Source organism: Lathyrus oleraceus, chromosome 2, assembly GCF_024323335.1.
Source record: "Lathyrus oleraceus cultivar Zhongwan6 chromosome 2, CAAS_Psat_ZW6_1.0, whole genome shotgun sequence".
NCBI classification, from domain to species: Eukaryota; Viridiplantae; Streptophyta; class Magnoliopsida; order Fabales; family Fabaceae; genus Lathyrus; species Lathyrus oleraceus.
This window is the reverse complement of record NC_066580.1, coordinates 153,728,534-153,741,301: the sequence shown is the minus strand read 5'-3', so window position 1 is coordinate 153,741,301 and position 12,768 is coordinate 153,728,534. Positions and strand designations below refer to the sequence as shown.

The 12,768-nt window shown below is 34.8% G+C and overlaps 1 protein-coding gene across 1 annotated transcript; it reads right to left on the bottom strand.

The window, feature by feature from the left end:
* Positions 1-6,782: 6,782 nt before the first annotated feature.
* On the bottom strand, positions 6,783-11,430 carry LOC127118631 (uncharacterized). The gene is made up of 5 exons (XM_051048861.1): positions 11,039-11,430; positions 9,153-10,086; positions 8,326-8,421; positions 7,987-8,123; positions 6,783-7,411 (listed from the first exon to the last, which is right to left on the bottom strand). The coding sequence occupies exons 1-5, from the start codon at positions 11,314-11,316 to the stop codon at positions 7,216-7,218; spliced, it is 1,641 nt and encodes a 546-aa protein (XP_050904818.1). The 5' UTR covers positions 11,317-11,430; the 3' UTR covers positions 6,783-7,215.
* Positions 11,431-12,768: the final 1,338 nt, after the last annotated feature.

The following is a 12,768-nucleotide window of genomic DNA, read 5'->3' as shown; positions in this document are numbered from 1 at the left end:
TCAAAGCAAGATACAGTTGCTAATTCTTCAATCGAGGCCGAATATATTGCTGCCTCAAGTTCAGCAAAGGAAGTTGTTTGGATCAAAAAGTTCATTAGTGAACTTGGCATAGTTCCTAGCATTGTGGTCCCATCGGTCTCTATTGTGATAACAATGGTGCTATCGCACAAGCTAAGGAGCATAGATCTCACCAACGATCCAAACACATACTTAGGCATTATCACCTCATTCGAGAGATAATAGATAGAGGAGATATGAAAATATGAAGAGTACCTACACTTGACAATATTGTTGACCCACTGACAAAGCCTCTTGCGCAGCAGAGGCATGATGGCCATACTAGATCTATGGGCATTAGGGGTATGCCTGATTGGCTCTAGTGCTAGTGGGAGATTGTTCGTGTCAGCCCTATAGGACAATACTTTTGGTACTTGTATCGAATTATTTATTAATAATAAAAGGCTTTTTCTTTATTATGTTTGTTTAATAAAGTCCCTAGAATAGATAGTCCGTTTAATGTATCAAGTGTTACTTAATCATGAGATCCCATTAAACATAAGGACATTATTCTTAAAGTATCAGTAATCGAGCTTTATTGTGAAGTGGGATAACATTAAAGCATTAAGACTATTATGTATATAGACTAATGATCACATCTCATGGATCATGCATAAGGAGTTATCAAGTCTTAAACATAGGTATGAATATTAAGAGTAATATTTATACTAGATTGACCCGCTATGAGAATACTATATAAAATGTTATGCAAAATGTCATAAGTTATTCTCATGGTGATAATGGTGTATACCACCCTTCGACCTGAAACCACTATGGACCATAGATGTAGAGTCGAGTGCCTTATTGTTGATCAAACCTTGTCCGTAACTAGATGACCATAAAGACAGTTGATGGGTACTCCACGAAGCATGTTGAGGGACATGAGTGACCTAGAGGGAATTTGCCCATCCTGCGTAACAAGATAAATGTCTACGGGGCCCAATATTGAACTGGACAAGGATGACACGGTCTATGCCTTGTGTTCAATATAGACATAAGGGCAAAAGGATAATTATACACATAAGTATTATCACAAAAGGATTTGTCATATCACATGACATTTTCGTGTCTTTGGTAGCAGTGATATGTTGCTAGATACCGCTCACTGTTTATTATGTTAAATACGTGATTTAATATAACTGCTAATGTCGCGAAAACCTACAGGGTCACACACAAAAGGACGGATTGATGAGAGATAGAGTAACTAAGGAACACCGTAAGGTACAATGCACTTAAGTGAATTGTAGAACATCGTAAGGTACGGTGTACTTAAGTAGAATACGAAATATGGTAAGTTACCACACGCTTAAGTGATTTTGGCATATCATAAGATATGGGCCACATACACTTAAGTGGGCTTTTTAGCTTGCAGCCCACACAAGTGGTTCTATAAATAGAACCCTTGTGCAGAAGCATTTGTGCAGTTGTAATTTCGTTTCTCTCTCTCTCTCTCACTCAAAGCTTTCATTCGTAGCAGCTAGCACTGAGATTGAAGGAATTCGTTCGTGTGGACTTAGTAGAGGCGTTGTCACCATTCAACGTTCGTGTGGACTTAGTAGAGGAGTTGTCACCATTCAACGTTCGTGATCGCTCCATAGATCTGCATCAAAGGTATCGCCACAAGAAGCAACCCTTCTCATGATTAACATATTTTGGAATATTAGAGGCGTGGTTAATGCTTCTTCTAGATTAGCCCTTAAGAGACTCATCAAGACTCATAAACCTGATTCATTTTCATTGTTAATACCAAGGACAATCATCTTTGTGGTGTTTATGCAATACGAACATCTCTCCCACTGTCATATCTTCCTCTGATCAATTTGTTGCTTTTTATTTTGTTATGGATAATTGTTTATTGGCTAGTGCGGATGTGTATGCTTCTACCAACCTTATTAAAAGGTGGGATCTATGTCTTGATCTTAGCAACATTTTTTCCTTGCATCCTCTCCCTTGGTCTTTTGTTGGGGATTTCAATGCGATTATATGTGCTAATAAACATCGTGGTAGAAACAGTCCTGCAAGAACTCCTATGACTGATTTCAAGAACTGGTATGATTCCAACAACCTCTTTCACCTCCCCACTTTTGCCGCCTGATTCACTTTGTCTAACAAGAGGGACTATCCTTTCTCCATTGAGAGACGTCTTGACAGATGCATTGGGAATCAACTTTTGATTGATGTTTGCTCTCAAGTTTTTGTTTCTACTCTTTCTAAACTCCGCTCTGACCATTACCCACTGCTGTTTGAGTTTCATATCATCCTTGTTCACGTGGCGTCACAATTTAAATTCCTTAAGACTTGGTCTCTTCAAAAGGATTGTAGGAAGCTGATTGAATCTGTTTGGAGTCAGGATATTATTGGTTGCCATATGTTTGTCTTGAGCAAGAAGCTTCAGCTGCTGAAGGGTGAGCTTAGAAGGTAGAATAAATCTACCTTTGGTAATATTTTTGAAAATGTTAAGAGGGAAGAGGAGTTTCTTAGCCCTGTTCAACATCAAATCCAACTTGAGGGTCTTGCTGATCTTATTAAGTAGCAAGAGGTAAATGCTTAAAAATCTCTTTCGATTGCTTTAGACATAGAGGAGTGTTTTTGGAAGGATAAGTCTAGAGCCAAGTGGCAGTTGGAGGGTGACAAAAATACTGCTTTCTTCCATCGTGCAACTCAAATTAAGCATAAGTTGAAGCCCATTTCTTTGATAAAACATGATGATAGGGTGTTATGTGACCATAAGGAGATCGCTTACTGAAGGTGAGAAAAACACACAAGAAGGGGAGTTGAATTGTGTATACTTAAAAACGTTTCACTTACGAACCAACAAGTTCAGATTCTGAACAATGTTCAGACTTTGATATCAGAATACACAACAGCAAAAGAGTTATGGTTGTTTGTAGAAGGTTTATTGGCTTTTCATGTGCAAAAGGTCAAGTTGTTTTGTAAGGTTGTTGGGTTGATCATGTGAAAAAGCTTAAGGTTATTTTAGTGTAAACTTCAAGGGAAAACTCTTAGGGACTAGAGTAGGCCAAATGACTTAGGTCGGACCAAGATAAATCTCTGGTTTGATCTTTCAATCTTTTGTCTCTTTTATTTTTGTCAGTTATCTTATTTTGATGCTTCATCTATGTCTATTTATCTCTTCTAACATAAATGATTTTAAATCAAAGAGTTTTTTATAAACTGATTTTTGAAATCTTAATATCATAACTCACCTCCCTCCCGTGTTTGGAGTCACTTGGCCAAAAATGTTGTCTGCCATGCGCGATACAATTTTACTGAATCTTGAATTTTTTTCCTTTCTTCCGATACTTGTGTACAAGCCCTCTCATTCCTTCATTGTCATAACTTCTATAGTAAAATACCACAAAATTTGTTTGGTTATGATGATTTTTGGCATGATTTTTTTCCACGATTCTTTGAAGTCTTTATTAAAACCTACAAAAACATAAAAAGTACTGGAAACAAATTCAAATTACACTAAAAAATATGCAATGACAAACTATCATCACAACTCCAAACTTGAACCTTTTATGAAGATGCGAATTTGTGTAAGGTCGTCGAATCCATGGTTCAGACACCTTCTCATCCTTGATTTGTATCTCAAGCATACTTCACGTAGATTTTTTCTGGTTCCTTGTAAAAATACAATAATAGTTATTTTAGATTCCATGATTTTTAAGAACTTTTCTTATAGCACGTTTCAACTTGGCATGGTATGCATCAGTTAACCGAAATACCTATATTTTGTTTTTCTTATCAGAGATTGAGGAAAAGGTTGTTAATCAAGTAACTTGAAACATAAAGGGGGTGTCAAATTGTGATATATGGTATTCGATTTTTTTTTCAAAAAAGATAGATTTTAGATTGGTCGGTTTTAAGAAAGGATATGAAGTAGATAGTTAAGCATGTAAGATAAATTGAAAAAAATTAATAAGAGAAGAATTAAGAAAGAGCACGCTAGATTTATATTGGTTCTTCCATAATCCACTCCCCATGAGTTCCCCCTTGTTATTTCCCTTAACAGCTTAAGCTTTTATCACATGATCAATATAGAACCTCCTTACACCAAACTTTTACTCAGGTTCAGCTTGCAACTTTTATCACAAGATCTGCCAATAACTTGTGTTAGTGGATTTACAATAACTCATATTATTTTTGGAGAATTCAGACGAAAACATACAAGTCCATTTTAAGGTGTGAATTTTACTAAAGTAATACGGAGCAATATGCTCATTTTTATTACAATAATTACATTTAAAAATATTATGACTGATATTCCTTTTAGCATGGAAAATTTTATTGAAATATTTAACATTATTATCAGATTGATAACGTAGACGAACTTTATTATAGGTTCTCCTTTGATTAGATAGGATCATGTATAGATTATCCATACATTTGGTAAGTTTACTCAAAGTTTCATGCAAATCTTCAATTTTGACTTCTAAGATTTCACAATTTTCATATTTAGTTTAATGTTATCAAATGAAGTAGAATCAGAATGTAAGACATGACTTATAAGTTGGTAAATTCCCTCGATAAGTTTCTCATTTTTAAAAAGTAATTTGTCTCTAAAAAGTAACCCATCCCTTATAAATTGGACCGGGGGAGTATGTATTTTGAAAACTTTTCCGAAAAAGATAAATTTCAACTTGGTCATTTTAAAGAAAGAAGATGAAGTTGAGAATTAACTGTTGAAGATGAATTGCATAAATATAAAAGATAAGATTTAGAAAAATGAATACCATGATTTATACTAGTTTGTCCTTAAACCACAAGACCTAATCAGTCCCCAAGAGTTTCCCATCGAGATTTTCACTAACAACTTAAACTTTTATCACATAATTAATTCATAACCTCCTTACACCAAGATTTTACTAACGTTCAACTTGTAACTTTTATATCACTTACAATGGCACAAGAAAATTAAGGTCTTGATTTATAACTACAAGACAATCTAATTTAACACAATTACACAACTCTTATTTTAAATTTTTGACCTTTCAACACTAAAATAATGATTGTGTATAAAAATAATTTCTAAGAAATGAGTGAGTAGTAAAGAAGAATATAAAATCATATTTTCTTACTTAGAATAGTGCACAAGGACTCTTTCGTATAAGAAAAAAAATTGGCCAAGAAATAAAATAATATATGGGTGTAGGTCGTTCTCTAATCGATTAGACCTAGAAAATTTGGAAACAAACTAGTCAAATCCGGGGCCTAATCGATTAAAAGGTTTCTTAATCGATTAGTTGAAGAGTTCACTCCTTAATCAATTAGATATAAATTCTAATCAATTAGAGTGATTTTTTTTCAATTGGTTAGGATACTTTCTAATTGATTAATTAGCGGCCAAAAATGATTTTAAGAAATATTTTGAAATAGATTAAGTTTGTAAAATTTATGTGTGTGTTTGTGTGTGCGTGCGCGCATGTGCGTGTGTGTGTGCGCGTGTGTGTATGCGCATATATATTGTCTTAGTATTTCGAGAGCTACTCACATTTATTGACACACTATTGATCTTAAACAGATAAAATTACAATCATGCGCATGATCAAGCAATCCTTCAAAGACTTCGGTTCCTTTTAATGTTGATTTTTGCATTTGATATCTTTTCTATCAACCCTCAAACCTTCTTAGATTCAATTTTTTATAATTACATTTCTTTTCTACTTTGATAATGCTCATGATTATTTTAGCTTTTTTATTTTATAACCATTAAAATCATATACAATATTATCATAACATGCACAACACACGAAACCACAAGAATCTCAAGTGCACAACTTCCTTTTTCTCCCTCCAGCGCTCCAAACATGTCAAATATTTCATAAAACTTTATCAAATGGTTGTATGCATCCGTGTGATCTAAATTTGCAAAGAGGTTAACATATATAATTTGGAGAAGTCTAGTTTTCATTTCTATCTATTTTCTAATTCTTGTAGGTCTTCCAAGATGAACTAGTCTCCTTGTATCGTTGAAACATGAATTCCACCACCACCATTGTTGTTACGGTTTTGATTACCACTCACTTCTTGAGAAACAGAACGTAAGTTCTTTTGAACCGAAAGAAAACAAGTTAGTAATAACATGGATAACAAACTAAAATTATATATACAATATAAATAAAATACACAAAATTACTAATAAGCTTGTACTATCTAAACACTCGTCCTTGGTAATAGATCCATTGTGATGAACTTATAGTTGTTATGAAAAAATGTGAGTATTTTATATCGCCTCCACAAGGACTAATGCTGCAAACAGTTTATGAGCAATCTTTACTATTTAAAGTGAAATTGGTTTTTCAATTTTGATTAGAGAAATTGTTTGTGTACTAAAAAAAAAAGTAAAAAAATTGAGTTTTAATAATGATAGAAAGATGTTGGGATTAGATTGCAACTACTATAACGACATGCACACTAATGATCACTTATATATATTTTAGTCATGTATTCAAATTATCAACTATCCTTCTACAACATTATCCATGTCAATATTGATACACGTTATAGCATTCTAATAGTCGAACAGAACAACGCCTAAATAACTAAACAGTTGATAATGTAGATTTCTCTTTCGGCATAATAGAGTCGCGCCAATTGTACCAATTGTTTTAGCATCAATGTTACAATGCCTCAACCTATATCTTTCTAGAGTTTAAAGACTTTGTACTCCTTTGTTTGGTTTCTCTTTTTCTTTTTAATGATTCTTTTATAAGATGTAATTTATTGCAATCCAGTCCATATACTATAATCTCCATAGAGACTAACTAACCTCAAATGACAAGATAACATTTTCCTACCTTCTTAAATTTCTGTAACAATGCCAAAATTGAGCTTATAAAAAGGTAAGCAGTACTAGGTTCAAAGTTACTTGAGCCATGCTGAGGTAACTAACTAGTTACAAGGGACAATATTACTAGGCAATAATTTCTGCCAACCTTACCATTCACACAACCAGTTAGATTTTGGTTGCTGTCAACTGAATATCCATCCTGAAAAACTCACAGAACCACCTCAAATTTAGAAGCTGAATGGCCATTGAATAATGATGATTTTAACTCTTTCCCTCTCTCATGTTGCTTCTCCATGTTGATATCTTTTTTAGCCCTCCCAAGTGAAGAAAGAGACAAAGTGATTAAAGAATTTGGGACCAAATCACTCCCTCTTGTCTTCCTCTAGATCTTCAATAACTCCAAATACATGATGATGATCTACAAGTGATGTAAGTGATGCCTTTCTATCTTTTCTTTCTAGCATGGTAGCCATTTCTCCAGAGACCTTAACTCCACTTCCAACAGCTGTGACAGCCTCGTCATCAAAGTCATCCCCTGTCTCTTCCGAGTACGAATACCTGCAAAAAAAAAATCATCATAAAATGTAACTTGTTATGACAGTGTAACAGCAGCAACAACAACAACAATAAAGTCTTATGGCATTAAGTGGGATCGACTACATCGATCAAATTACCCCATATGTCAGTGTAACAATCAAGTATAATCAGCTGATTTTCAATCTTGTTAGCTGCAAACATGGTTCTAGATTGCAGACTGCAATCGAAACTGCATCCACAATTTAAATGGTTTAAAAGTCTCCACAACAAACATCTTTGCAGACATTTTCCCGCATTATAAAGGAGCCTAACCACAATTTAAAACTATGGCCGCAAGTCCATATTTCAAAATCATCCTTCTAACATGATTTCTTCTTAATCTATACCCTCAAAACTCGTGTTGTATATTCATTGATTTTGGCTAGAGTATTGAGCTAGAATGTTCATGAAATGATAAATATTTTATACCTTTCTAATAGACATAAAGAACCAAGCTTAAGTTTATTTCAAAAACTATGTCAGAATTGTTTAATGTATACCATTCTTTTTTATGTTTTTTGCTTCCACAAGTGAGCAGTAGAAAAGCTAGACTATACCTGGTTGGATTTCGAGATGGAACCCAGAGAATGCAGATCAGTATCAGGAGAGCATAAGAAAGCAGAGTCCAGAAAGCCGGGATCGCCCAAGCTCTTCGCCACAGTTCACCTAAAGGGTCTGACGCATTGAAGTACAACTGAAACAAGAATAAATCAGTTCCTGAGATGAGATAATAGTAGTTATTATTAGAATAAAAAATAAACCAAAACTATGAACAATACATTTCTCCTGGTTAATCAGGAGCTAATCTCCTAGGAACTATTTGACAAGTTAGTCGAATTTAACGTGTTAAGGGGGAAATAAGGAAGATAGAAATTAGTAAAGAAACAAAAGACTACCTCATAACCAATCCATATTACTGATAGCAGAACCGTCACTGCAAGAGAATTTGTAAATTTCCTGTACAGCTCAAGTTTTCCTGTACTTTTCCGAATCTGTACATATAATCAACAAATGGACACAACACAATCATTTTTATTTGACCAGCAAGCTACCAAAATACAATTTATTTTTCTATTTAAGAGGGGAAATGCACAAGAATCTCCAAGAAAACAACGATCTTAGTTTGAAGCTCTGTCCATTCCACTGTTAATGGCTTTTAATCCATCCTAGGAGCACCATAATTTCTAAAAACACACAAGATATTTCCTTAGTGTACTTAGTGCTTGTTTAGATTGACTTATGCTTAGCCTCCTGAAGATATTTCATAAGTGTACTTTGAGCTTATCTACTAGCATAAGTGCTTGTGAGACTGATCCATTAGCTGTTTTTAGTTGATTTCCATAAGCTCTCCAGGATAGCTAATGAACAAAGCTTATAGCCTATAAAAGACAGTTTGCATTCATTTCATCGCTTCTTATAGAAATAGTGTATACATAAGCACTTATATGATAAGTGCATATGCAATAACTGCTTAATTAATTAAGTTGTTTATTCGAACATGGTTTTATTTCATTCCTATGTTAGCCCATAATAATACTTTGGTAGGCATGTCACAATAAGAATTAGTCAACACAAATTGTCAAACCCGAACCTAGTCAAGAAATTTATAGATTGGACTTGAGCTCATGGAAATGTTGTCTCTCTTACATGCTAACAAGTAAGGGAGACATATCCGTGCATGAATGATAGCAAGGACCGGGGCAATTAATGCATATTAACTTACCTGAAGCTTCTCCAAGGTTTTAGATAATGATGAAAAGATCCAAAGGATAAAGCAAGCATCCAACAGAGCCACAGGCAGCACCAAGAAAAGCCTAGCTTTTCCAGAGAAGTCATTAATATTGCCGAGATGTTCCACCAGCTCAAGTGCTTCTGAGGCCACAAAATACACCACACCAAGAAGAAGGACTTTTGTGGTTAGACCACCAAGCGTTGGACGGACAACTCCGTAACCCATAGAAACAACCAAAAGAAGAAGCCGCGACACTGTCTTCTTGACAGCAGTGAAAGTCACAGCCCAAACTGTAATTATCATCGGCCTGCTTCCCGTAGAATTGAAATTTGCATACTCAAAATACCACAAGGCCATTTCACACATACCAAGGCCAATAACTGCAGTAATGTGGTAATGCAATTGGATCACATCTTTCCAATACTGTACAAACCAGAGAAACCAGATAAGACCGAGAAAAAGGTAAGCCAAAGACATCAAACCATAGAATGTCATCAATGGCGTCATCTTCCCGGGTAAATAACCATTTGGATTTCTCCAAACAGTTCTTCCAGAAATCACAGTGTCCTTCAGTTGAGGATCACAAAACATGAAATACAAATAATACATTCCAGTACTATTGATGTCAACAGTTTGCATAACCATATGAGTCTCTTCATTCTGTCCTTCAAAAAACGTCTGCAAGCGTTTCGGCCCATTCGGTTCATCGGTGTTCTCACGGATGATAACCTCTCCTAACTTACAAGAACCTTCTTTAGCAAGCTCTGGAGTGCAGCATATAGCATCAGAGTTCAAAGAAACCCCCCCGATGTTATTCCTATCTTTGACCCTAATTATTATAGCTTCAACCAAACCAGTCTTTTGCTGCATCGCACTTGCCATCTGAGCAGATTCTTTTGTTCTTCGAAAGTTTATAGACTCAAACCTAACATAAACATTAGCATATAAAAATTTAAAACTCTTCTTACCTATGCCATATTTAATCAACTTAAATTTACTAACAAAGAGTCTTTAGTTTTTGTAACAATGTGACATACAAGGTGAGTTCTCCTCTTCCAACTAGATATCCTCAATACAAGAGAAAGGCTATAGACCAATGCTATGCTATTTCTATTTTGTTATCACTCGATGTCTGTTCTAATAAATATGATACCCTCTCATTCATATTAAATGTCTGTTCTAATAAATATGACACTCTCTTATTCATATTAAATGTCACATTAGGCTCTTCATTTATTGATGTGTGAAATAATGTGACCTAAATTGGAACTTTAGATGACATTGAAATATGTGGTTGCATTCAACCACTTTTTTTTTTAAAACTTGGTATCAAGCCTTGCGACCGACTAATTAAAGAGGACCAATCTCACCGTCCACTTGCGGGAGCCCATTTAAAGCCAGAGCTATCGACCTGACCCAACACATGAATTGTTAGCACCTAGCGGAATTCGAACCTGAGATCTTGAGAGGAGCACACTCTCATGACTCAAGCCTGGCCAACCCGAGGTTTCATTCACTTATCAAACTATTACTGGTTTCTAACACTCAGTATGTGATAGAACAGAATCTAAAATGACAATGACATTTGAGCTACAATTTCATTAAATTGAAATGCAGATGATAAGAAAATCAAAATGTTCATGTCATCTTAGGCACTTACTCAATCAACATTTCACATTTACCAAAATTGGGGCTTCCAATACATATAACAAAAAAAAAGTTTTTTTTAATCATACATAGAAAAGGTGACCAAAAAAACATCGAAATGTAGCAAGAAAAAACGAAACCCCAATTTGCGAGTTTTCATTTGTGTTGAACCAAACGGATCAAATCAAAGATTGAAAACGGTTTAGAAATAGAAGCATTAGTAATAGTACCTGATGAAGGATTTACCAGTGGGGAGGTTATCTTGCGAAGACAAAGAGTTATTGAAGGAGATAGGTTTAGAAGCGTAAAGACCTTCACTACCACCGTGGAAGAAAAACGAATTAGCACGACGGATAAAGGTTTCGTTTTGGTAGTCGTGAATGGAAGCACAGACGAGGTTGATGATTGAATGGAAAGTGAGGAGAAGGATAACAATGCGGCAGTGTCGGTTTGAAGAATGGAGGTTCCGGTTCGTTCTCCGATCGCCGCCGTGATCGGTGTAAGCCATTTTGGGTTGTTGCTGATCTGAATGATGGTAAAAAGTGAGTGAGAGAGTGAAAAGAATATCGGAATTAGTTTGCAGTGAGTTTCTTTTGTGTCGTGCGACAATAGATGGTTACACCGGTACACGTGGCTTACTAAAATATAATACTTATTTTGAAACAGAAATACTATAATTTATTACAATACCCTTATTAATTATAGTTATGGGAGTATTTTAAAGAATTTGTAGGCTCTTAAGGTAAGTTTGTATTAAAGCTCAGTTTGTAAGTTTTTTAATTTATCTTATGTAAAAACTCTGGTTGTAGGTTCTTGAATTTATCTTGTGTAACAGCTCTGGTTGTTAGTACCTAGGCTACTTTTGTGTCATCATTATCATCATCAATGACACCAAAAAGAGTCTAAACCTTTGTAAGTTTATTCTCTTCTGCCTATGGCTCAAATGAATTCTCATTCCAATAGTAAGAAAAAAGGTTTGATAAACATTTTGCTGGAAAATATCTCATCCATACACATTATGTGGATGAAGTGTTTATGTAGGGTTTGAATTTTCAATGTCTTCGTCCAAGCTAGTATGAAGAATCTCACCTACAATAAACTATAAGAGATGTTCCCATAGTTGGTGAGGAGTTTTACTCTAATTCCGACTATGAAGACGGAGTTATCAAATCAGAGGTATGTAAGCATGAAATTTCTCTCTCCTATGAAGAATTTATTTTTGTTTGTGATCTTCTCTGCTCTTAATCTCTCTTCATTATTGAGTTACCTGAATATATTGATGACTTTGATTATCTTTCTACACTCTTATATTGGATATGTGACTCCATCACCGTGGGATATGTGATTCAAAGTATTCATCTCATTCACTATATGGCGACCCACATTGTCATCACAAGGAAATTCAATCTTGAACAAGTATCAAAAACTGATGTGGTAATGACATGTCTACTATACAACAATTTCAAAACCAATTGGGCTAGTGGGGTGATTTACCATATGATTGTGTGTTGGAGGAAGGAAAATTCTTGGTTATCATATGTAGGCGTGATTATGAAAATTCTAACACTTGTTAGATTCTATCTTTGATTGGTAATTTAGTCAAAATAGAAAGACACAACCTAGGGCAGGTGATGAAGATAAAAATGGGTCTTGGGGCATAAAGGCTTCAAAGCAATAAAGAAAGCTCATTGTCAATAAACATCAACTCAGCAACAAACAAGACCTTCAAATTTGAAGGATTTTGACTATGAGATTCCTTATACTCTACCTACTGAAACTCTCCTCAATACCATCATCAACAACTAGCAAGCTCACGCCAGAACCTTAAACTAGATAGATGCCAAAGTTGATTACATGGCTCACAAGCTTGCTAGCTCTAGAATAACGTCGATGTTTAACACTCAGTCGCTTTTAAGTGTTTAATTAATTTTTTGTTTTTTCTTTATTTGTATGCTTATAT

Bases quoted from the DNA above. Each gene is read 5' to 3' on its own strand.
- LOC127118631 (XM_051048861.1), bottom strand. From the start codon at position 11,316: ATGGCTTACACCGATCACGGCGGCGATCGGAGAACGAACCGGAACCTC. The intron at 8,124-8,325 runs GTAGTCTTTTGT...TTCTTGTTTCAG, and splicing joins TAATATGGATTGGTTATGAG to TTGTACTTCAATGCGTCAGA. The intron at 7,412-7,986 runs GTATAGTCTAGC...TTTTTTTTGCAG, and splicing joins CCATCTCGAAATCCAACCAG to GTATTCGTACTCGGAAGAGA.